This window comes from Mauremys reevesii, linkage group 4 (assembly GCF_016161935.1).
Source record: "Mauremys reevesii isolate NIE-2019 linkage group 4, ASM1616193v1, whole genome shotgun sequence".
Taxonomy (NCBI): Eukaryota; Metazoa; Chordata; order Testudines; family Geoemydidae; genus Mauremys; species Mauremys reevesii.
In genome coordinates, this window is record NC_052626.1 from 121,484,658 (window position 1) to 121,510,533 (window position 25,876).

Genomic DNA, 25,876 nt, shown 5'->3' on the forward strand with positions numbered 1-25,876 from the left:
ATTTCTGTCCCTGCCGCCCACTGCCTCATCAATCACTCTCTGAGCACACTGCCTCTGCAGGGAGGCAGCTGTCTCCGGGGATGGCGGCCCCATCCCTCACTCCGCTACCACTGAGATCAGCCAGGGGCTGTCCAATCTAGAGCTGAGCTGAACCTGCAGAGCTGGAGGATTTCAAACAGGGAGAGCCCCTTTGAAGTGCCTTGCTATGGTGACACGGTGAAGTGTCCCTTTAGATCTCAGAAGTCTTTTGTACTGGAATAGGTGTGGGTAGGAAAGTCTTCCCTTCCCCTAGTGTAGCACTCCGCTCTGATAGAGTATGGAAGCGAGGAGAGATTAAAAAGACTGGGACTGTTCAGCTTGGAAAAGAGATGACGAAGAGGGGATATGATAGAGGTCTATAAAATCATGACTGGTATGGAGAAAGTAAATGAGGAAGTGTTATTTACTCCTTCTCATAACACAAGAACCAGATGTCACCAAATGAAATTAATAGGCAGCAGATTTAAAGCAAACAAAAGTATTTCTTCACACAATGCACAGTCAACCTGCGGAACTCCTTGCCAGAGGATGATGTGAAGGCCAAGACTATAACTAGGTTAAAAAAGAACTAGATACATTCATGGAGGATAGGTCCATCAATGGCTATTAGCCAGGATGGGCAGGAATGGTGTCCGTAGCCTCTGTTTGCCTAAAGCTGGGAATGAGTGACAGGGGATGGATCACCTGATGACCTGTTCTGTTCGTTCCTTGGTCTGACCCAGTGTGACCGTTCTTATGTTCTTATGGATCAGAGCCCCAGCACTGGAGTGACTTCAGACAAGACTGGACTGGACAGTACACCTCATCGGAACAATCCTGCACTGGCTGGATGGGGGCCTGTAGATGGACTCGAAGCCCCCTGTGCTTTTTTTTCATTTCTAACAGCTATGATTCCTGGCAGCCGCTAGGCCAGGGAGATCGTGGCACCTGGCAGCAAACAGCCTGCTTGTCTGTGAACACCCTTAAGGGGATCTGGGCTTGTTTGAAGCCTTGGAGCTACTGCAGCTGCCAACAAGACTAAAGGAAGAGGATACAGTGCGGCCACTGACGTACAGCCAAAGGCGGGGAGGACCTCTGACCTGGCAGTCTCTGCGTGTTTGTGTTACCTTACATCAAAGGCCGACCCATAGCAGGGACCCCACATGGCACCTCCAGGGGGAGCAGCAGCTGTGGAGGGGGTTAGCTGCAGAATCACCTTGGGGCGAGACACTGTCCGGAGGCCCCTTTGGAACGATGTTTGTGAGGATCCAGGACATGCAGTCTTACTCCATCCCAACCCCATCGCCCCCCAGCCCAAAGCCAGCAGGGTGGGGGCAGGGGGGACAAGAGGCCCCTACCTGTCGTAGTCTCCATTGCAGAGGGCTCGCACAGGGATGGAGAACGCCTGCCACACAGGGTTGAGCGTGTTCTTAACCACTTCCGTTTTGTGGCAGATGGTGAAGCTGCGGGACAGGGAGGGGCATGTGGTTATCCAACCAAGCCATGGGCTAACCCTGAGAGCCCTGACGCCTTCCTGGGGACTGTGTTAGGGGCCTCTCTGGCTGTGTGGGTCCTTCAAACCAAGCCCCTTAGCCTTCATGCTGCCGCGGACACTCGCCCGGCCTTGTGAACGCTGCCACCGAAGCTTTAGCGGCTGGAAAATCCTCTCAGAGCCTGTGGCCTTGTCTGGGGCCTGACCCAAAGACTGGGAGCCTTCCCATCACTCTAGCGGGCTTTGGAGCAAGTTCCCAGCCCTGCAGACGGACATCCCAACATCCTCTCTGTACAGGCAGCGGCAGGGTGAAACTCAATTCGCTCCTGCATCCATGGGCCTCAGCCCAGATACACAGAGAGGGTCTAGGGCTGAGAGGGGAGACCAGCCTGCAGGGGCCGGTCAGCCTTTGGCCTCTCAGGGCCTGATCCTGAGAGGAGCTGAGTGCTCATGATTCCCATGGAAGTCAGTGGGAGCTGAGGGTGCTGGGTGCCCCTCGCTGTCACATCTAGGCACTGCTCAGACTCCGTAACCTCTCACGCTCAGGCCCTGCCCCTCTGGGGAGCACTCAGGGAGCACAGGGTCTCACCGTGCTATGGACCAGGCCAGCTTACAGCACCCACCCTGGGTATGAGCCTCCCAGATGTCTGCGTCCAGCAGGCCCAGGGTAAATGGGACGTGTCTCCAAGGCCCCGTGCAATATGCCGAACAGCACAGTGAAGGGAGGCAGTTTGGGGGAAGGGGGGGAGACGGGGGGCTGCCTTTGATGCAAGCCTGCGGCATGTGCTCTGAATGGGAGCGCCAGCTCACCCCTGCCCTGTTTGTCTTTGATTTAGAGAGATCAATGGGATGAATGTCTCCGTTCTGCTTGGCACATGGCTCATTAAGCTTCTCATCCCCTGGAGGAATTACAGCCTCGTTTCTTCTCTCATCTGCCGGATTCAGGAGAACTCAGGAGGAATTTCATACAGCACCTTGTAATGTGCTGCGAGGGGAGGTTGGCTCCCCCCGCCCTGCTGCCTAGGGATGCACCAGCCCCCATGCCCAGCAGATCAGAGCTGTCACATGCACTTTGCATGGGTGTGAATGGTGGCGGGGGGGTGTGAGGGGGTTAATGCATGTTGCATCCCACAGGTTTGTCTGGGCTAGGAACCAAGTGGTGTTTTACATGGCAGGCACTCCCACCGCTGAGCACCCTGGAGCCAGCCATGGTAGCAGGTTGTGGCTGACCCCAAGGGTCCCTTCCCAAGTGTCTTGAGGTGCAGCGAGAATTCTGCCATTAACCCTTGGAACGCCGGCCTTTGCCAGACTGCCAGCCAAATCAAGGCTGTCTGAGGGTGCTGTCTGTCCCTAACTCCTCACAGCTTTAGGGTGTCACACACATCACTGGGTGACAGCTCCTGGGTGCTGGCTCAGGCCTGAATTATGCACCCATTCCTTCACACTAATCAGTGCACCAGGGGCCAGCCATAGCAGCAAACCCCTCCCCAGCCCTGTTTCCACCTGGGCTGCCCCTCAGGAGTGTGGAGGCCCAGCTAGCCAGCGAGGGCCTCTCCCACTCCCAGCCACCCACCCCCAGCTGAAGGATGCTGCCGTCTCTGCTCTTTGCCTGAACCAGGCAGAAGGCTGGAAGCAAGATGGAGGAACTTTGAGGGGGCCAGCATGGCGCCATGGCAGGTAGGTATGGGACCCCACCCAGGCCTGCTAGCCTGGGGAGGCGAGCACTGGGCTAGCACTTACGTTCCATCCTCGTTGCTTCGGTAGAACACCATGAAGGGGTCGGACTTCCCGAAGAAATCCTTCTTGTCCAGCTTGTTGGCACAGAACTGCATTGTGGCCACGTCCTGGAGGGAGAAGCACATGTGCTGTGAGTGGCACTGGGGTCGGGGGTCACCACCAACCCAGCGGGCTCCGAAACAGCCCTGCACTCAGGGGGGTGGTCGAGGAGAGAGCTACAGCCCGATGGTTATGCTCTGCCCTGGGGCAGCCAGAGTGGCAAAGTGCAGGGGGGGGTCAGGTCAGAACTGGGATGCACTGGAGGAATTGGGAGAGGACTTAGGACTGGGCTAATGGGGGCTGCAGGTTGGGACTGAGGGACAGCGGCAGAGCTGGCGGGGAGCCCAGGGCTGGGCTAGCAGGGACTGGAGGTTGGGAGTGAGGGGCACTGGCAGAGCTGGGGGCTGGGAGAAGCCCAGGGCTGGGCTAGCAGGGACTGGAGGTTGGGAGTGAGGGGCACTGGCAGAGCTGGGGGCTGGGAGAAGCCCAGGGCTGGGCTAGCAGGGGCTGGGGGTTGGGACTGAGAGAAAGTGGCAGAACTGGGGGCCTGCAGGGCTAGAATAGCGGGGGCAGGGCGGCTCAGGACTGAGGGGCAGCGGCAGAGTTGAGGGGGAGCCCAGGGATGGGCTAGCAGGGCCTGGGGGTTGGGACTGAGGGGCACCCGCAGAGCTGGGGGGCTGCAGAGGACTGGCATGGTGGGGCAGAGGTTGCGTGTTGATAAAGCAGCAGGACCGTGCAAGAGGAAGCCTCACAGCATTTAAGACCAGAAGGGTCCTAGACCATCTCCTGGCCGCCTGTGTCGCACAGGCCCTGAATGGCACCCAGCCCCCATGCACTGAGCCCAAAGCCTGTCGTTAGGTCAAAGCATTGCTGTCCTCAGGAATCAAGGGGTCCTACGCCCCGTCAGTGGCAGCGAATTGATTTGCTGGGACATGCCCAGAGGGTCCCCGTGCTGCAGAGGAAGGCAAACTTCCCGAGGTCCCTGCCCATCTGAGCTGGGGGAAAGTTCCGTGCCGAGCCCACCCTCGCCTGCAGCCAGCAAGCTGGGGCTCCCCACAGCTCCACCAGGAGCAACAGAAAGGGGCTGCCGGGCAGGGGCGAGGCTGGTGGCTTACATCCCAGTGCAGGAAGCCCAGGAACTGCCATGTAAAGCGCCACAGCTGGGCCCTGCGGGAGGCCTGGCCTGAGCACGCGCTATGTGTTCATGAGGAGACACCAGCGCAGACGTCAGCCTTGGGGAAGGCCCCCTTTCTGGTGGCTGGGGCAGCTCTCGTTAATACAGGGTCAGCTCCCTCTGTGCATCCCACCCTGCTTGGGACACACCATGCCACATGGCAGCCCACAAGGACCAAGCCCCATGCAGCCAGAACGCCCTGAGGCAGCAGCCTAAGCAGCGCCAGCGAGCCGGCAGCCTGGGCTGCAAGGGAGATGGAGCCCAGAATCCAGCAGCATCTCTAGGCCTCGGTTGGTGGCAGTCTGGGAAGTTCCTGAGGGCAGCAGAGATGAAGGGGCAGAGGGGCTGGGCTCATACACCTGCTCCCTATCAGGAAGTGGGGGCAGGAGAAACCCTTAACTGTACATTTCCTGATTCTCCCATGGCTGAGCTTTGCTCAACTCCATGTTCTGCGGGGGGATGACGTACCACTGAGCTGCCGGTGGGTTTTGCCACTGACTATGAGATGGGGGGTTCGGTGCTGTTGCTGGCTGTAGCGAGGTTAAACGGTCCCTGGAACTGCCACTAGCAGCCTCTGGTTTCCACCAGCTTAGATTGGCCCACGTGGGTCTTTTATTAATGAGCCCATGGCCTATTGTGATCACATAACGCAGCCCCTAGCTGAGAGGTCTCCAAGTAGCACCCAGGAACTGCAGGAAGTGGTATTAGTCAGTCAGTAGGGGGCGCTCTCCCCTGGCAGTTGGTGCTGATGCCAATGCCCTAGCGTGGCACTAGGGGGCACTGTGCTGCTGGAGGGGTTGCCATTTAGACAAGCAGTAAAACTGGTCCTTTGGGGATTTTAAAGATCCCCTGGTCATTTCCCCAAGGTTGGGGCAGAGAACCCCAATGTCCTGGCCAAATTCCAGCCTGGGTGCTACTGTGCCGCACCAAATTCCCCCTGCAGCTTCAGCTAGCTCCAGGATCCTTTTCTTCTCTTCCCCTAAGTGTTGCACAGCATGGTCATGTGCGGGTGAGCAGCTGCCGTGCTCTGCCCCAGATGGTTGCATTTCTGCAGTGAGTGAGTGATCCAGCCACTCCATCCCTTTCAGAATACATTTGTGACTGAGCCCGGAGGAGCCCTGTCTAGTGGTTAGAGCAGGGGACTGGGGAGGCTCCTGGGTTTCATCACTAGCTCTGGTAAGGAGTGTTGTCTGTGCTTAGAGGAGGGGCTTAGCAGTCCGGAATCCTGGATCCCTGGCTCTGCCCTTACTGGTGGGGAGACCTTGGGCTAGTCACTTCCCTTGTGTGCTTGTCTCCCGCTCTGTGTGATGGAGATTATAATGCTTATCCAAAGCCCTTTGAGCCCCCCACAGGAAAGGTGCCATAGACCTGCAACATGTTATTACAATAATCCTGAGGAATCGGCCCCGGGGCTGCTGAACCAAGGGTCGAGGCAGCGGAAACTGACAGCAGGGAGAGACTGCAAATGCAGGGCTGGCTGGCTGCTCCCTGAGCACTGCTTCCCCATTACAGATGCCCTGGAGCCAGAGTAGGTAAACTACAGCCCAGGGGCTGCATCCGGCCCTTCAGACGTTTTAATCCAGCCTCGAGTTCCCACGGGGAGCGGGGTCCGGGGCTTGTCCAGCTCCAGCCGGGGAACGGGATTAGGGGCTTGCTCCACTCTGCGCATGCCATGGATCTGTGCGGCTCCCAGAAGCAGCAGCATATCCCCTCTCTGGCTCCTACGTGTAGAGGCATCCATGGGGCTTCGCACACTGCCCCCACCCCAAGCGCCACGCCCGCAGCTCCCATTGGTCAGGAATCACAGCCAATGGGAGGTGCAGGGGTGGCACCTGCAGACGGGGCCCCACGCTGAGCCACCTGACCGTGCCTCTACCTAGAAGCTGGAGGAGGGGACATGTTGCTGTTTCTGGGAGCTGCTTGAGGTAAGCACCTCAAGCCTGCACCCCTGGCCCCCTCCAGCACCCAACCCCCTCCCCATCCTCATCCCCTCCTGCCCTCCAAACCCCTCAGTCCCAGCCCAAAGCACCCTCCTGCACCCCAACCCCTCATCCCCAGCCCCATCCCAGAACCCTCACCCCCACACACCCCAACCCCTGCCCCAGTCTGGAACCCCCTTCCCACATCCTGAATTCCTCATTTCTGGCCCAGGAGCCCGCTCCCCCAGCCAGAGCCCTCACCCCCTCCCACATTCCAACCCCCAATTTTGTGAGCATTCATGGCCCACCATACAATTTTCATACCCAGATATGGCCTTTGGACCAAAAAGTTTGTCCACCCCTGCCCTGGAGCCTGGCTGAGACCCCCGGACAGTGGAAGGCAAAGCCTTGGAGAAGGAGCGGTGTGGAGCATCTGTTACCCCCATGGTGCCAGTCTCCCTAGTGACTGCAGTGAAAGTTGCCATGGGGGGTGCAGTCTGGTCCAGTGTTGGGCAGGAAGCAGCGGTGCCCTCTGCCCCTCATCTGAACACCTGCTCAGTGCAGAGGCCAATGGGAGCTGCAAGCACCCAGCTCCCATCGGGATAGGACGGATCCTTTAAAGGCCCCTAGAGCGACCCCACTGTCCCAGCTGCTGGGCCAGCTGCCACAGACTGTGTGGGCTCTGGCACCAGCCCTGACGTGATGGGGAAAGGAAAAGAGGTAGCACTTTCCACACCCCCATGCTGGCTGGACACCCCGTCCAATGCCCCCAAGGCACCAGCACCATCGGCTGCCTGTGAAAGCTGCCCGCCAGTCTCAACCCTGCTCCTCTGCTGGGCTCTGTGTGGGATAGAGAAGGTGCCTCTCCCCAAGGGATCCAAACCCCAAGGGGGTGTCGCTGTCAGGGCTGACTCCAGGCACTCGCCCAGCAAGCAGGTGCTTGGGGCGGCAACGGGGAGGGGGTGGCACATCTCCCTCTTGGAGAGAAGGACCTGCCGCCGAATTGCCGCTTAAGACTGAAGCGGCTCGTGATCTCGGCTTTTTTTTTTTTTTTTCTGCTTGTGGCGGCAAAAACCCTGGAGCGGCCCTGGTCGGGGCTGGGTGGGGTGCAGCCCTGATGGGAGTTGCTTCACTCTCTGCCAGTATTTGTGATCTTCACACCAGCTGGCAGGCTGGCCTCAGCCACCGGGTCCGATTCCCTCCTCATCACCCCAGTTTAAATCAGGAATGACTCCACCAGGCCCGATTCCCACCTCATCACCTCGGTATAAATCAGGAGTGAGTCCACCGGGCCCAATTCCCCTCTCATCACCCGGTTTACGTCAGGAGTGACTCCACCAGGCCCAATTCCCTTCTCATTGCCCTGGTGTAAATCAGAAGTGACATTACTGAAGTCAGTGATGCCACAGAGGCGTCAGACATGCGGGAGTGAGAGGAGAATCTGGCCCCAGTCGAGTGGCTCTGCCTGCAGTGTCGGCCCCATCTGCGCACAGGGGAGTGAATTCCTCTGTGCAGCAGAACAGCTGGCAGGGCTGCTTTGTATTCGCTCCAGCAGGTTCCTGTAAGGGAGGGGATGCAGGTGTCTGGGCTAGTACGTGGTGTGGTACTGTTATGCTGGGTCTCGCGCTCTCTCTTCTTTGGGGAAGGTTCAGGGCGCCATTGCTTGCCTCTGAACCGGTATTTTTAATTACCCCACTAGTGCCCTTGAGGAGTGGAGTGGAGAGGGAGGGACCTGGGCCCGCCCTCTTCTCCAGGTCCCAATCCAGGGGCCCTGAGGTTAGTGGTGAACCACTTGAACTGGTGGCTCCTTCCCCTGGGCTACTTCCCTCTCCTGCCCTTCAGCTTGTGGAGGGGCTTCTTGCCTTCCTTCTACACAAGCCCGGTGCCCCTTATCTAGAGTTTTTGGACTTCTCAGCCCACCGCAGCACTCTTCCAAACTTTCCTTTTGTCTCTCTTCAAAACTGTTCTCTGCTTCAACTCCTTCAAACCACTCTCTGCTCCAACCCCGACACTGTCTGACTGAAGCAGGGGTTTAGATCATGTGACTGACTGCAGGTGCTCTAATTGGCTTCAGGTGCTCTAGTTAATCTATAGCAAACCTTCCTCCCCTTGCAGGGAATAAGGCTCCCTGCTAACACTCTCCTGCTGCCCTCTGGCCATGCTGTATCACATAGGGAGGGGGCACTGGTATGTGGGCGTGGAGGATGTGTCCAGCGTGGTGGGGGAGGCATGTGAGCATATGTTCTACATGTGTGTTTGTATGTGTACACAGGAGAGCGTGCCAGTGTAGATCCTTTGTGGGCGTGTTCGTGAGCGTGTGTGACTGTGAAATGGGTGTGGGTGTGTGCCTCTGTGTAGGTGGTGTTTAGAGTGGGTGTGTCTGTGGGGCCAGCAATTAGCTGTTTGGGGGCCATGTGCCCATGAGGGAGTTGCCCTGGGCTGAGTTCGGAGCTGTCCGGGTTTCCCTGCGGAGCAGAGGGTGCACACGGCCCGGCTGCGGCCCCCACCGCGCAGCAATGTAGCAATTGGTGATGACAGATGGGCTGGCTCCCAAGGAGCGGTCACCGAGGGTCACACTCTGCCAGCTTGTGCCAGCTGCCTCCTGCTGCATTCATAGGTAGCCCTGTCTGTGTCTGCTGGGCTCAGGCATGAGCGGCTGGGAGCAGTCTGCTCCTGGAGAGGCAGGGTCTGCCTGAGCAGGAGAGCCCTTGGGGGCGCTCCTCCATGGCCTGAGCAGCCAGGCAGGGCTCTGCGCTGGGGACAGGCCCCTGAACAAAAGAACCGCCAGCTCCCCACGGAAGACAGTGGGGCACTTGATGGCACAGAAAAGCCCTGGGAGCCTGCCTGAGCCAGGCTAGACACCAAATGGGCACCTAATGCACTGTCTGCACACTCGTACCTGCAGATCGCCACACACACACAAACGTACCCACACACCGCTACACATACGCACACCACTACACACACACTCATACCAGAGTAAACTGGCCTGGCTCCGCTGGTGTTACCCCTGCTGCCCCACTGACCCCGGTGCAGTTACACCCGTTAGCTGAGGATCCAGCCCAACAATGAGCCTGATCTAGTACGTCCCCTCTCCAAGTGCACAGGGCAGACCACCCAGGGTGCTCTGCGCAGGACACTGCGCTTGCTGCTGGGGATGATGGCCAAGGAAGGAGGTGACATCCAGGCCCCAGGCTGGGCCGGCAGGGCGGGACCACTTGCCCGGCACTGCTGTGATCCGGCGTCGCCCGGTTACAGGGATTGGCTCAGCACTTAGACCCTTCCTGTGGAGCAGGGCCTGGGGGAGTCCGACAGTGGTTCTGTTAACGCCCCGCTCACAGCGCTGGGGACAGTCGTCCTGCATCACCTCGTCCCCACTGCAGAAGGGTGGATGCGCTGCTGGCGAGGCCCTTCGGCCAAGTCTCTCCCAGTCCCCCCCTACCAGGGTAACAGTCTAACAAATAATCCCAAGCCCTTGTGTGCGCTCTCAGCCTCAACACTGGGCCCAGAGGTCCTTCCACCCCTTGTCTCAGGGCTTCACAGGCTTCCATCTGCCAAGCTCCACAGTTCTCAAGGTTCACCCTCCTTTCAGGGCAGGGGCTCGCAGGGTCCCCCTGGAGTCCACCAACGAGTCCCCCCAACATAAACTAAAACCACTTCTGCCTCTCCAGGCAGAAACGCCTGTTCCTCTTGAGTTTCCTCTGCTGCGCCCCTCAGCTGAATGTCTCCCCGGGCCAGAGCCAGCACCACCACAGCTTGCTCCACCCTGGTGGCTTCTCCAACTTGCCTGGCCTCTCACCAGGTTCTTCACTTGGGAGACAATCCCAGGGCCAGCCAGGCTTCCTCTCCAACTCTGCCAGCCTCTCCCCTGCCAAGGGAGGGAGAGCAGCAGCCCTGCCCACCCCCTGCAGCCCGCTTCTGCTCTGGGTAACCACCCAGCTCCTCCCCCAGCAGGGCTCATCTGGAACTGGGCGTGGCTCATGCTCCAATTAACTCTTTCAGAGCCACACCGCACACCCAGACTGTGACTTGCTGAATTCAATGGGCCGGGGCCCCTTGTCTGGTGCCCATGGGACTCATGCTATCAACTGTGACACAGCTGTGCCAATCACGCCAGCTGATGATCCTGCCCCGGAACCACACCTGATGCTGTCGGCCACTTGGTTCTGGTGCAGACTAACCAGCGTGCTGCAGAAAAGCTGTATCCCAACACATCGGGGATTTGATTTGGAGAGGCTGCTTGTGTGGATGATGATGCACCACCGGGAAAGCTGGAGGTTGCATTCGATTTAGGGCTTGGCTAGATGAACAGTTACTGTGTGCCAAGCTGGGGTGTCAATCCACAGTGCACCCGCCCACCATGCACACACCTGATCCCCTCCTGTTTCGAAGTGGGTGGATCAAAGCTCACTAGGGAACTGTGACATTGCACTCCATATGTTTTATGGAAATATGCTAATGAGTGTGAATATAATGTAACTGGAATATACTTCATGCAAAAGGTCTCTTGTAAGGTATCATTACAAAGGTTATAATCTACCAAGTGTGTTCATCCTATTTGTATGCATGTATCATTCTTGTGTCTGAAGCTAGAAATATAAAGTATAACTCTGAGGTACTATTGTAACTATGCAAAGTGTGGGCCATTGATGATGGTTTAGAATCTTGATGGCTCCCATTGACTAGGACAATTGGTTGTAAATGGCTGTGTTTACTTGCAAGCCTTTCTGTGTTCAGTGAGCCAGCCCAGGAAGAATGGTGGAATCCATCTTAAACCTGGGGCTTTTCCATGTAGAAGGAAGGGTGGGGATCCAGAGAGACAAAAGATTCCTGCCTTGTGCCAAAGCTATAAAAGGGGGTGGAAGAGAACACAGGATGGTCCAAGTCATGAGAACACCCCTGCTTTTCACCTAAGATGCCTGCTGGAACTAACCAGGACTGCACCAGGGGAAAGGATTGGGCCCAGACTAGGAAGGAGTCTAGTCTGTGAAAGAAGTTTATTGGAACATCTCTGAGGGTGAGATTTACCTGTAAATAGTTTCTTAATGTAGTAGCCTTAGACTTGGGCGTTTTGTTTTATTGTACTTGGTAACTTATGTGGTAAACCCAGGACAAACAGCTATGGGTGAGGGGTAGTAATTAGTCCCAGGGGGTTAAAAGGCCTCTCCCTAGCCACTGAGGAGAGATAACCATGGGGAAATAAGGTTCAGCTGGAAAAGGGGTTACTAGGGAACTAATTAAGTTCAGCTGGCTCCAACTGCTTGTTCCCTTTTAAAACCCCCCCCCCCCCCGCCCCAAATGGAAGGACTGGGGTGAGAGAGTGAGAGAAGCTGCCAGTAGGCTCGGTGCAGCAAGAAACCGAACCCTTCCAGGAAGGAAGGCTGCACTCCCTCCCCAGAAGGGAAGGAAAACAAGCACAAGGGACTGGCTGAGGAAAGGGATAGCCAGACCCTGTGCTACCTAAAAGGATTTGCCTTGCCCAAGCCTGTGTCCCCAAGGCTAAAAAGGACTGAACCTGCTGAGGAGAAGAAGGTACTTTGCCACACTTACTTTGCTCTGTCTGTTATTACTTGAAACCACTTAAATCCTACTTTTTGTATTTAATAAAATCACTCTTGTTTATTAGTAAACCCAGAGTAAGTGATTAATACCTGGGGGAGCAAACAACTGTGCATATCTCTATCAGTGTTATAGAGGACTATAAGTTTACTCTATATAAGCTTCATACAGAGTAAAATGGACTTATTTGGGATTTAGATATCATTGGGAACTGGGTGTCTGGAAGCTGGAGATAGGTGATCTGCTAAGCTGTTTTTGGTTAAAGTCTGCAGCTTTGGGGGCATGGACCAGACCTGGGTCTGTGTTGCAGCAGGCTAGCATGTCTGGCTCAACAAGGCAGGGTTCTGGAGTCCCTCCATCCATCCCTCCCCATACACTCCATCCATTTATCTCCAGACACCACATCTATCTATCCCCATACACCCCTCTCATCCATCCATCGCCATCCACCCCATCCATCCATCTATCTATCTCCATACACCCATCAATCTAATCTATCGATAGATGTGGTGTATGGGGACAGATCTATCTATCCCCATACACCGCCTCTATCTATCATCTACCTACCTACCTACATGCACCGCCGTGCATGGAAAGCTGCAGTGAGTCATGGGGCAATGGCTGTTCTGCACAGAATAGTGGACAGTCCAGCCTGGGAAGAAGAACCAAGGAAGAGACAGCGTTGCATGGAGAGAAGAGGCCATGCATGCCCCAGTGGTGGGGGAAGCAGCAAGCCAGAGGGCAGGACCCTGGTGCACAGGGCCACTAGCAAGCCCTGCTGGAGAAGCATGGATGTGATGTGCTGAGCTGACCATGCTTTGGAGCTTGGGTGGGACCTGGGTATGCTCCATGTCCTGCCATGGGCAGCCCTGAGCTGTGCAGTAGGGGGATATAAATCAGTGTTACTCAACGGACTGCAGCAGCGTGAGGCAGATTTACACCAGCTGAGGATCTGATCCCAGTTTTGAGCCCTAACTCAGGCCATGAGCGTTGATGAGTCTCGTAGTCTCATCCTAGCCAACATTTCTGTGCATCACAAACCCATCCTCCAGGACTGCCAGCATCTCTGCAAGGGAGAGAGGGGCACTGGCAGAGCTGGGTGTATGGGGAGCCCAGGGATGAGACAGACGACAGGGGGCTGTGGGTCAGGACTGAGGGACACCAGCAGGTCTGTGCAGGGGGAAGCTTGCCTGGCCCTTGCTTGCGTTCTACCCACCTCTCAGAGCATTATGTTCAGCCACAAACGTTTAATAAGAGAACAAAGCAAAACAAGTAAAAGCCTTGGCTGTGCAATATTCCTCAGGCCGTCCCCTCCCCCTCCTGGGCCTTTCTGCTTGGCGAGATTAAGTCATCAAATATTAATCAGGAGTAATTATCCCTCCTCAGGCACCGCTCTCCTCCCGCAATGTGTGTTCCCAGCCCGGCTCTGCTCCCTGCAGCCCCTGCCCCTCAGCTTCCCAGCCAGCGCAGAGCCCCACCATGGGTCACCGGCAGTGGTCAGGCTGGAGCGCGGAGCTGGCGATTGTGTGCGTGGAAAGCAGCTGCTGAGGATCGAGGAGACGGGAGCAGGTGATGGGCCAGGGCCTCAATCCATGCAGGGGGAGAGAGGGGATCAGGGTCGTACCAGGAGGGCTGCGCAGCACAGGACAGCACTGGGGGAAGATACCATGAGGGAGTTTCCCTACCACCTAGCACCATGTGGTAGCACTGGGGTCAGCCCATGGGGTGGGTAAACCAACCTCAGCTGAATGCCACATTCCTCAAACGAGACATGGGTAAACTTGGTTCCCCCTCGACAACACTACTGGGGTCAGCACTGACTGAGGGGATGGATGGAGGGACTCCAGAACCCTGGCCCCCACTCCGTATAGCACAGCCCTGGGGTCAGCACGGCCTGTGAAGTGACAGCGCCCTCTGCTGGCCCCCTGCGCCCTATAGCACAGAGCCCCAAGCACTGTCCTAGGGCCAGCATGGACTGCAAGGGGAGAGCACCCCCTATTGAACCACCCACCTCACTCCCTGCAGACACTGGGTTTCCTTGGGAAAGGTTTCCCATCCCAGCAGTGACCCGACCAGACCCCCTGCCAGCACGTGGGATCCGCTGTGCTCCTGGGGGTGGGGGATGTGTGATGTGCACGTGCCCATGAGTGGGAACTCAGCACAGGTCCTTCTCCACCTCCAGGACCCAGCCTGTTCCGAGGACAGACTCCTCCATCTGCCTCCCCACCTCCCTTGAGACCCTGCCCAGCAGAATCCCACCCCAGGCGGGTTCTGAGAGTCTCCCACAGCTGCCAGGTGCCCTCCTGCCAGTGCCAATCTCAGACCCACTAGGCGGCACAGCAGCCACGACTCACCCGGCAGTTGCCCAGCTCCTCGGCCGACAGTATGATGGTGCCACACTTTTTCCCTGGAATCCCACTGCAGAAGAAGAGAGAAAGGGTCTGAGCCACTGAGCTGGCCCTGCCCAGAGAGCACCCCCCAACCCTGGGCTGGCCCTGGGAACTAGGGGTGCAGGGGGTGCTGCAGCACCCCCAGATTTTATGCAGGGTTCTGGCCACCAGCCCCACATGCTGCTCCCCGGCTGCTGGCCCTGTGCCTGGGGCCCTGTGCTCAGGACTCTGCTCCCCGGCCCTGCACCCAAGGCTCTGCTCCCTGGCCCCATGCCCACCCCCACCTGTGGCCCCACTCTCGGCCCCCCTTACCCCTGTTCGGGTCCCCCCCTCCCAGAGACATGGCCCTGCTCCCGGCCCCAGCTGTGGGGGCTGGGTGGGTGTGGGCAGGGTATGGGGGGGGCATGAAGTAAAAAGTAAAAACTGCTTTCAGCACCCCCACTATTAAGTGTTCCAGCAACACTGCCCAACCCTGGGTTGCCCTGGCCCGACAGACCCCCACTTCCATGCACCCATCCAACCACACCATTGCTCTATTACCCCAGCCACACGCCTCCTGTCTCCATCACCTCCATGTGGCACCCACTCCCCTCAGTTATCATCCCCTCTGCTGCCCTCTCCCCACCCTGCCTCCCCTCCCCTGAGGCATCCTCCCCCCACCTCTGCCCCTCTTCCAGTGGCTGATGGCCGCACCGCAGCATTGCTGGGCCTCTGGAGGGGGCTTGCTCTGGCTGCCAGATGGGGGCTGAGATCAGGAGGTGGGGAGGGGGGAGGGGATCCAGTGCACTTGGGGGCCACACCTGCCTGCCTCTGTGCCCAGGCACACCGCCCCTGGGCAGGAGCCCACTGGGTCACCTCCCCTCCCTGGGTCTGCACCAGCCCCCCCCCCCACCCCCTTGGCCTTCCCTGCCCACCCCAGAACGCCAGCAGGTCTCGCTCGCGGGGGCGCAGAGGCACAGGTCTCGCCCCATGGGGTTCACAGGCAAAACAAGTGCAGTATGGCTCACACACCTCAGGCCAGTGGTGTAGTGAGTCTCAGGTCAGCCAGCAGAGAGGAGCAGAGCTGAGCAGCTGAGCAGCAGGGAGCAGGCCTCAGGCCTGGAGGCAGGGCAGCAGAGAGTCAGGCCCTCAGGGGGCCAGGCAGCCTGGTGGCCTGGCCAGCAGGAGCTCCAGAGGGGCTCCACAAGTTGAGGGGGGAGCCCAGGGGGGGAGAGACACCGGGGAGGGGTGGGGGGCCCCCCACCGCACCCCAGCCCACCCAGCCGGGCCCCAGCAGCAGCTAGCAGCGCAGCAGCTGGGGCAGTGTGGGGTGGACACCCTGAGGTGCGCTCTGACTGGGATGGCCTCTGCCACACCTCAGCTGCCGCGGGCCTCCTTACTTCCCTCTCTACTCCTCTAGAGGGGCTCCTGGCTCCCTCCAGGGTAAGGCCTCGGGCTCCTCAGCAGGACCTCTTGGCTCGGCCGGGGAAGGCTGGCAGCTCCTGAGGGGCAGGAGCTCCGGCTCTGCTCGGCATCAGGGCTCAGCTGGTCCATCCAGCTGGGTCCATGGCCACCGGCCACCCTGCCTCTCCGGGGGCTGTTTTTCTAGGCCACAGGCAGGTGCAGCTGTTGAGGCTTCTGTCGTTGGGCTTTCTGGGGTTGGGCTTGGGCACCCCCTGGGCTTCTGGGGGACTCTCTGGGGGGGGCTGGGGCTCACTGGTCGCGCCTCTGGGTGCCTTGGGGAGAGGCTCTCGCCCCAGGGCTGGAACCAGAGGGCCTCCCACCACTCCCACTGGGACAAAGGGCCCCAGGCCCCTCACTGCCTCACTCTCCCAGGGCCCTGCCAGTGGCTCCAGTCCCCTCTGCCCAGCAGGCTCCCCCCCCAGCCCAGCCACCCCAGCCAGCTCCCAGGCCCACCCTCCAGGGGCAGCTCCTGGGGCACCTGGCTTCAGTCTTTTTTTTTCCATCCCCTGAGAAGTTTCATTCCTCAGTCATTGAAAAATCATTCCATCAGGAGAAAGGCCTTCAGAGGCGGCCCAGTTCTGTCACTGGCCTCCTGGCTGACCTCCCTCGGCTCCACCTAAGTGCCTTCACCTCTCGCTCCGATGAGGCTGACGGGGCTGCCCTGCCTGGGCCTCCTGGTGGGGGCTGCCCAGTGCTAAGGCTGCCAGCAGAAAAAGCAAAGCACTGGGCAGCAGTGCACTGGGTGGCCCACTGCCTGGCACCTGCCACTGCACTGGAGCTGGCTGCTGGGCTCCTGCTGTCTGCTGCTGTTGATATGGCTGTTGCTGGCATGGCTCTCTGTGGATGGCTGGGCCAGGACGGACCCCAAACCAACAGACGGGGAGCCCGGGAAGCCAAAACCAATGGACGTGGGACAAGACACAGGTACACACCATGCCAGCCAGCACCACCAGCCCAGCAGAACCAGCACCAGGAAGAGCAGAAGGATGGGGGGGGGGGCTGGAAATGCAGGGAATGGCTCTGATTTCTGAGAGGTGAGGACAGGCATGGGCTGATCATAACACATCATCCCCTGGGGGGCTGATCATCCATACCCAGCTCCCCCTCAAAATCAGTCTCTCAGTCCAGCTTGACAGCAGTGAGGTGAGGACCTGATGCAGTGATGGAGATGCCAGCTGAGCAGGGATGCTGGGATCATCAGCTGGCTCCAATGGAGCTATGGATGATTTACACTGGATGATTTCTGGCAGCTGGGCTCCTGTGACATTCCCTGACAGCCCACATTGCAATCCCAGCCAGCATTTTTTCTTCCTCTGTGTGTGGTTCTGGCACTGTGCAGCATGCAGGGGAAGGAAGGGCCAGGGGAAGGGACCCCCAGCTAGTGGGAGGAACAGTGAAAAGTAACTCAACTCATTAGGTAACCAAACCAGATGAGGAGGGAAAAAAGGACATGAAAAACTGCACTTCTTGGACTGCTGGGCTGGGAGCACAGCAGCTGGCATTTTGCTCATTGTGATCATAAATTTGGTTTTACATTGGTTATTGGTGAAGTTGGTGTTTGAAACCCGATTGATTGAATTGGGATTGGGAGATTGATGTTAAAGTCAAGGAAAGGGAGTGGTAAAGGGAAGAGGGGAGGGGGGTGGGGGAGAAAAAGTGGAAGAACAACTTCTTGAACATGAATAATGTGTGTCCAATGTACTAAAGTAAAACACCAGATAAAGTACAAGGTGGAACAGAGTTGGAGCCCCCAATCAAAAAACACATGGGGGATGGGCTGCTGCCTATGTATGTACCGATCTATCATGTGTAGGGAAATGTGTGATCATGGGAGACTTCAATTTGAGTGACATGTGGGAGGTCTCCTGCAGCCAGCGCTAAAACATTCTTGGAATTTCTAAATATTCTAGATGACAGTTTCCTAACTTGAAAAGTGTTGCAGCCAACATAGGGGATTCTGTATTAGACCTTGTCCTAACAGATACAGAGGAACTGCTCACAGAACTAAAACTCAACGCTAGCTTAGGTACAAGTGATCATTTATAATGTGCCCGCAGAACAGGGACCAGACCAGTAATAGATACACTTGGTGTTCTGCTAATGGGGCCAATTTCACAAAGCTAAAACAATTATGAGCGAAACCACCTGGGAAGAAGAATTCAATCAGAAAAATGTGAATGCTAATTGGGAATCATTTGAGCACATCTTCCTGGATGCCCCAAAAGTCATAAGCGAGGAAGAAGGCTGCACTTCATTAAACACCAGCCTGGTTTGGAGGGGAAGTAAAGGCAGCTAAAGCAAAATGCGTATATGGAACACATAGGAGAAAGGGGAAACTGATAGGAACGAGCAGAAGTCAGAAGCTAGAAGCTGAAAATAATTGATAAGGGAAGCACTGGCAGGGTTAACCAGGGCCTCACCTGACAGCAGGAGGGCTAGGGTTAACTGAGAGAGAAGCCCAGCTCAGGAAGGGCTGTTTAATGACCAGGACATGAGCAGTCAGGCCAAACCCAAGGTCAGAGTCAGAGACAGCATCGGGGGTCAGGCGTAGGAGCAAGGCCGCCCGGGTGGGGGGGGGCGGCAAGTGGGGCAATTTGTCCCAGGCCCCGTAGGGGCCCCCACGAGAGTTTTTGAGGCCCATGGAGCAGGGTCCTTCACTCACTCTGGGGGCCCCAGAAAACTCTCGCGGGGCCCGGGCCCCCGGAGCTTCTTCCGCTCCGAGTCTTAGGCTGCAATTTGGTGGCGGGGGGTCCTTCCGCTCCGGGACCTGCCACCGAAGTGCCAGTCTTCAGCGGCAATTCGGTGGCGGGGGCCCCCCACCGCCGAAGACCCCAGGCCCCCTGAATCCTCTGAGCGGCCCTGCATAGGAGCAGGGCCCTAGAGTGTGCCAGGAGTTGGGAGCAGGCAGGGGTCTGGGATATGGAGGCCAGGAGGAGGCAGGTGAGCAGGAGGGGTCTTTAGTAGCAGCCAACCAGGATTTCTCCAGTAGCCCAGACAACTTCATGCACCTCTTCCTGGTTTAAATAAAGCTCCTCAGCCAATAGAAGATGCTGGATTTTCCCCAAATCAGAAGCTTTGGGGGCAGGGCCCTTTGCAATCTAGCACTTCACTGGTTCCCTTTGCAGTGGGTCAGGTGAGCTGCTGGGTGGCAGTTGTGGCCTGATCACAACCTAGTGCCCCAAGAGCTGGGGTTCGAGGCCTGTAATCTGTCACCTCTCCTCTAGGGAGCCTGCTGGCTGGCCATGGGCTGGGGTTTTGGGGAAGGTGTTTACCAAGTCAGGAGGGCGGATGTGCTGCCAGCTCCCAAGAGCGCTCTTCAGGACTGTAGCTTTCCCAATCCCCAAAATACCAGAGTTTATCCAAGTGCACTTTTAGGTCATCTTGGGTTTGGGGTAACTTTTGTCTCCAGTCCAGGGCTGCTGGGTTGTGGGAAGCTGCGGGTAGCTTTGGGCAGAACTAGGGATGGAATCCTGTAACGGTGTGTGCACCCTCCTCTCATGAGTGCCCCGTTTATGGTCAGCTGGTTCTTCCAGCCCTCTGGCCGACTCACACACACTGTCCCCCCATCCAGGGTATACAGTCTCTAGCTCTCACTCACAGCCCTGATATTGGGCTGTAGCACCAAGGCTTCCGCCCCGAGGCCCTGTCTTCTTTAACAGCCCAACCGGGGCCCATCTCTGTACCCTCGGATGGTGTCCTTTTGGCAGCGCTCCCAGAGCTCAGTCTTCAACCAGACCAGCAGGGCCCATCACGGTACCCACACCCAGCCTGGCTAGGTTATGGTCAGTCCCCGGGGTACAGCCTGTCCGCATTGACCTGTCCATGGTCCTTCTGTTCTTCCTGACAGCCAGCAGGCACCCAGTCTTTGGCAGCCTTCCCTGGGCTCAGTCCCACCTGCAGTGTGCTGTCTGTGGTGCTGCTGCTCTTCCAGCCAGTCAGGCACCCAGTACTCCCTCTTCAAGCACCAGGCGGCAACTGACTGCTCTGCCTCTTCTGCTTCCTTTTACAGGGCCCTTCTGGCCTCTGACTGGCCGCCCCAGCAGCCCCTCTGATTGGTTGTTTCTCTGCAGCCACTCTAGGCTGGACTGGAGAACTTCTCCTATGGAGAACATCTGGAGGACTTCTCCTCTGCTCTTTTCTGGGGTGGGATGAGACAGGGCCATGAGGCCTCCTGGATGGGGGGGAGTGTCCAGACCTAGTTCACTCTGTGACAAATCCATAACTTGAAACAAAGGGGCTTTGCCCCACGGTCACATGTTCTGCATTATTGTACATAAACTCTGCTGGTGGCAGCAGCAAGGCCCAGTTGTTCTGGTGGAAGTTGATGTAACATCAAAGATACTGCTCCAGGATCTGGTTGGCTCTCTCCACTTGATCATTAGTCTGAGGGTGATAGGCGCAGGAGAGGCGGGAGCATATGCCCCAAATCCAGACAGCTTCTCACCAAAAGTGGGAGATAAATTGTGCACTGCAGTCGGAGATGTAGTGCTCTGGGAGGTCATGGACGCAGATGACTTGGTCCATCCAGAGCCAGGAGGAGGAGGGTAGGCCAGTTCAGGGGATGAAGTGTGCTGTCTTCATGAGGTGGTCCACAACAGTCAGGATGGTCATGAACCCATTGGACGTATGTAGTTCTACTACAAAGTCTAAGATGGTGACTGTCTAGGGGACAAGTAGAATCTCAAGAGCTTGCAGGAGTCCCAGGGGGTTATTGTGCAGCGCCTTTGGAGTGGGTGCATACATTGTAAGAGGCCACATAGGCCTGGGGATGTGGCTCATATGCAAGGCCACCAGAAGACATGAGAGATGAGCTGCTGAGTGTTGAAGTGACCAAAATGTCCTGCCAGGGGACGTCATGGCATACCTGTAGTGCTGCAGTCCTTGGAGGCCTGGGAGGAACATATATACACCCCTTTACGTAGGTTACCCTGTCTCAGACATCTTGGGGTTCCCAACTTATGGCTTCCTGCTCGACTGGTGGGATCCAATAGATCAAGGCTGATCTTTTGATGGGGAGCAGATCTTGGCGGGGAGCTGCACCCAGAAAGTTATGAGGTGTGAGGATGTACGAGGTTTCCAGTTCAAGTCATTTTGGCGAGTGTAATATTTGCCCTTCCAGGACAAAGCTATGGTTGGTTCCTGGGTGATAGGAGATTATGAAATTAAAGTGTCTAAACAATAAGGTCCACTGAAGTCAACGTTGGTTGACAGCCATGGCCCTACGCCGACATTCAAAGATCTTATGGTCAGTGTACACCTGGAGGGGATACCAGGAACTTTCTAGATAGTGGCACCACTCTTCAAAAAGTGTTCTTAATTGCCAGGAGTTTTCTGTCCAAAATCCCATCATTTTGCTCTGCAGGTGTGAGTTCCCTGGAGAAGGTGCTCAGAGGTAGTAGCTGTTGAGCACCTCTCCAATTGCCATGTTGGAAGCATCTGCCTTGAGGATGAAGGCTGGCATGACCTCAGGGTGGGCCAATTTAGGGCATTTAGGGATGACTAACAAGAATTTTAGTTATAAGCTGGGGACGCACCAGTTGGAAGTAACGGAGGAGGAGAAGGACCTAGGAGTCCTGGTTGATCGTAGGATGACTATGAGTAGGCAATGTGATGTGGCCGCTAAAAAAGCTAATGCGGTCTTGGGATGCATTAGGCGAGGTATTTCTAGTAGAGATAAGGAGGTGCTAGTCCCGTTATATAAGGCGTTGGTGAGACCTCATTTGGAGTATTGTGTGCAGTTTTGGTCTCCCATGTTTAAGAAGGATGAATTCAAACTGGAACGGGTACAAAGAAGAGCCACTAGAATGATCCGAGGAATGGAAAGCCTGTCGTATGAAAGGAGACTTGAGGAGCTCGGTTTGTTTTCCTTAACCAAAAGAAGGATAAGAGGAGATATGATTGCACTCTTTAAATATATCAGAGGGATAAATACCAGGGAAGGAGAGGAATTATTTCAGCTCAGTGCTAATGTGGACACGAGGACAAACGGATATAAATTGTCAGTCAGGAAATTTAGGCTTGAAATTAGACGAAGGTTTCTAACCATCAGAGGAATGCAATTCTGGAACAGCCTACCGAGGAAAACAGTGGGGGCGAAGGACCTCCATGACTTTAAGATTAAGCTAGATAAGTTTATGGAGGGGATGGTATGATAGGATAATGGGTTTAGTCAATAGGTCAATAACGTGCCACAATGGTAATTAGTACAAAGGGTCAATGATAGGATATTGTTAGCCTTTTTCCAGAGGGTCTGGCTGGAGAGTCTTGCCCGCATGCTCGGGGTTCAGCTGATCACCATATTTGGGGTCGGGAAGGAATTTTCCTCCAGGGTAGATTGGCAGTGGCCCTGGAGGTTTTTCGCCTTCCTCCGAAGCATGGGGCAGGGGTCGCTTGCTGGTGGATTATCTGCTACTAGAAGTCTTTAAATCATGATTTGGAGCATTCAACAGCAGAGTCAAGGGAGAGAATTATTTCAGGAGTGGGTGGATTGGCTTATGTGGCCTGCATCTTGCAGGAGGTCAGACTAGATGATCATAATGGTCCCTTCTGATCTTGAATTCTATGATTCTATGATTCTATGAATATGGGAGCAGTGGTAAATGTGAGTTTTAATCGTTCAAAGGCCTGCCAGGCCTCAGGAGACCAGAGGAACCTGATGTTTTTGCAGAGCAGGGCAGTGAGGGGGATGATCTGCTCTGAGAACCTCAGGATGAACCACTGGTAGAAATTCACAAACCCCAAGAAGCGTTGTCTTTCATAAATATTCTGTGGTGCCTCCATTCTGGACTGCCTTTACTTTGCACAGGTCCATTTTGATTTTGGCAGGAGATAGGATGAACCCTAGAAATTCTACAGAGGCTCTAGTTAGTTAAGTCTCGTTGTGTGCCTTGGCTTCTCTACATACTTGTGTTATTTGTTTATATTCATCCTTCGTTATTTGACCTAGTTTCCACTAATTGTAGGATTCTTTTTATGAGTTTCAGATCATTGAAGATCTCCTGGTTAAGCCAGGGTGGTCTCTGGCCATACTTCCTATTTTCCGACACAGTGGGATCATTTGCTTTTGTGCCCTTAATAATGTCTCCTTGAAAAACCGCCAACTATCTTGAACTGTTTTTCCCCTTAGACTTGCTTCCCATGGGGTCTTACCTATCAACTCCCGCTGAGTTTACTAAAGTCTGCCTTCTTGAAATCCATTGTCTTTATTGTGCTGTTTTCCCTCCTATCATTCCTTAGAATCACAAACTCTACCATTTCATGATCACTTTCACCCACGCTGCCTTTCACTTTCAAATTCTCAACCAGTTCCTCCCTATTTGTTTCTCCACCTTCTGAAATAAAAAATGTCTCCATTGCATTCCAAGAACTTGCTGGATAATCTGTGTCCTGCTGTGTTATTTTCTGGGTTGTTGAAGTCCCCCCATCACCACCACATCTTGTGCTTTGGATCACAGGCACCGACTCCATGGGTGCTCCAGGGCTCAGCATCTACCAGCCACGGGAGGTGCTTGGGGGAGAGTGGAGAGCAGCGAGCGATGGGTGGGTGTAGGTTCGGGGGAGGGGGCAGAGTGGTGGGGAAGAAGCGGAGTGAGGGCGGGGCCTCAGAGGAAGGGGGGGAGTAGGGGCGAGAACAGGTGGAGTGAAGGCGGGGCCTCAGGGGAAGGGGCGAAGTGGGGATGGAGCACCCACAGGGAAAAATAAAAGTGAGCACCTCTGCTTTGGATGATTTTATTAGTTGTTTATAAAAAGTCTCATCCACCTCTTCTTCCTGGTTAGGTGTCTACCATGGCATCATCCTTTTATCCTTACCCAGATAAACGACTGGAGGTACGGCCTGTTTTAAAGACTTGGGCTATTTGGCTGGGTTTATCCAACCCCTTCAGCGCTGGCCTAGCTCTGCTCCCACTGAATGCAATGGGCGTTCTGAGCATTGACTCCAGTGTTGTTATGTCATGGACCAGGCCATGACTGTGCTCGGTGCTGTACAGACAGAACACAACGAGGGTCCCTGCCCCAAAGAGCCGACAATCTAATGGGAGCAGAGTTAGGCCAGTGCTGAGTGCTTCTGAAACCCCCACTCTCTAGGCATGTCTACACTAGAAACCTAAATCCACCTATATTAGGTCAACTTACAGCCACCCCAGTAAATACTACAGTGGTGCATGTTCACACTACCCTCCCTGTGGCAGGGAAGTGCTTCCACCTACTGAAGAGGGGCAGTGTGGGGGGCTGAGAGCCCAGCTGCCCCTGGGATCCCAGCTGTGAGCTCTGTACTCGGAGTCCAGGCAAGCCTCTGGGAAGACGCTGGGCTCCTGGTGGGAAGTGGTGGGGGAGCCTCCAGGCAGCAGCTGGACTGGGAGCTGGGAGCCCCACACCTGCCCCGGTGACAGCCTGGCTTTCTTGTCAATTTCACGGCTCCAGCATGGAGACATGAAATCAACAAGAATGACAGCCAACATGGACACTGCGTCGCCCTAACTACACTGACAAAGCTCTATGCCTCTCGCAGAGGTGGTGCCATTATGTCAGTGTAGTGTGGCACTTACATGGATGGGCACAAGGCTGTAGTGTGCACACTGCCATAATTAGGTTGATGTAAGTTGCCTGATGTCAACCTAACTCCGCAGTGTAGACCAAGCCTCAGAGTTTGCTGGACAATACGCTGAAAACCTTCCCCCTCCCATCATGCAGAGCGGCTCCACTCTCAGCTGCTGAGTCTCACGCACTCGGCCCTTGAACTGCCCCACCCACCCAAGGATCTCACAGCACCGTACAAGCCTCCGCAGTCCAGCCGCAGAGCTCCTCTGGGAGTGAGTCACAGGCGGAGAAACAGAGGCAGTGAGGTGACTTGCCCAAGGTCACCATACACAGGGCTGGGAACAAAACCCAGGTGTCCTGACTCTCCCTCTCAGCCCAGCATCACAGTGAAGGTTCAAATAGACAGAGGGACTCATCTGTAACCTCCGAGTGTCCTGGGAATTTGGGATTTGCTGGCCCTGTAACCACCAGCAGAATCCACCTCAGTAGGGTTCAAGCCAAAGGGCCAGGCAGACCCTTGCCACCAGTAAGGTGTGGTCAGGACTAGTGAGCATAGCTCACATCTCTGGGTCAGGCTGCCCCCAGGTGTGGAATCAAGGAGGACATTCCTCCAGGCCCCCTGTGGGGAGGCTGTCCCTGGAGCATGGAGTGGGGCAGCCGCTGCGGGGAGGGTAAGGGGGACACACGGCACAGACCTATCCTATCTTCCTGTGGCAGCTTTCGGGGAGTAAAGGCGCTGGGGTGTCAGGGTGATGGGGCTATCCAAATATTAGGGGACATGGCCAGAAACTCTGAAGGGCTTTAGGAACACAAGTCCCATAGACTTTCACATCCCTTCTGAAAATGACCCTGTGACAGTTAGGCTGTCAGAGGGCGTTGGCAGGACTAGCCCCGTCAGGAAGAGAGCAGAACTCAGGGCCAGGCGTTGCAGGGCTCAGCCCCCACAGTGGCCATAACGTCAGGCCTCGCGTGATGCCATGATGGTGCTGTTAATAACAGGCCCTGCTGGGTCGACAGGGAGGTTTGAACTCGGGGCTGTCAGCGGGGCTGATGGTGCAGGAGAGGGGCCTGCTTCAGTGAAATGACCAGGCCTGGCACCTAGGAGCAGCAATGGACTTATAAATCTCTTCTGTGCCCAGCCACTGGGGGAAACGGGGGACGGGACAGTCTCATGCTGTCCTAGTGCTGGTGTCGAATGTGTGGTGTCTCTAGCCATGGGACCGGGGCATTGTCAGGGCAAAGAACCCCTACACACTGCCTCCCTAAGGGAGTTGGGCACTCTACTTCTATTGAATCTCAACATCATGCAGGCACCTAAATCCTTTAGGCACCTTTGAAAACCCCTGGGCAGGAGGAGATGCTGGTGAAGCTGTGTGACTCACCCGTTGGAGACGGACGGTGTGGGCTTCCCTGTTCTGGAATGCAACGTGAATGCTCCCATCCTGCCAGGAAACAGAGAGAGGGAGAGTTAGCTTGGACCTTTCCCTGGGCTCCCTGAGAACATATGCTGCCTGGGGCTCATAACCACCAGGGAGAGCCTGGAGAGCCAGGCCAACGCTCTTGAACC

At 56.1% G+C, this 25,876-nt stretch overlaps 1 protein-coding gene across 3 annotated transcripts in view; it reads right to left on the reverse strand.

The window, feature by feature from the left end:
• LOC120405189 (copine-5) overlaps nucleotides 1-25,876 on the reverse strand; it is a 201,430-nt gene that overhangs the window by 107,145 nt on the left and 68,409 nt on the right. For 2 of the 3 annotated variants that reach the window (XM_039538573.1, XM_039538574.1), the window contains exons 7-10: nucleotides 25,692-25,751; nucleotides 14,293-14,356; nucleotides 3,251-3,354; nucleotides 1,377-1,481 (exon numbers count right to left, since the gene is read on the reverse strand). In XM_039538573.1, coding sequence (XP_039394507.1) covers nucleotides 1,377-1,481; nucleotides 3,251-3,354; nucleotides 14,293-14,356; nucleotides 25,692-25,751 — 333 coding nt within the window. Of the gene's footprint in view, nucleotides 1-1,376; nucleotides 1,482-3,250; nucleotides 3,355-4,928; nucleotides 5,012-14,292; nucleotides 14,357-25,691; nucleotides 25,752-25,876 lie in introns of those variants that run through there. The other variant, XM_039538575.1, reaches the window with a different exon arrangement.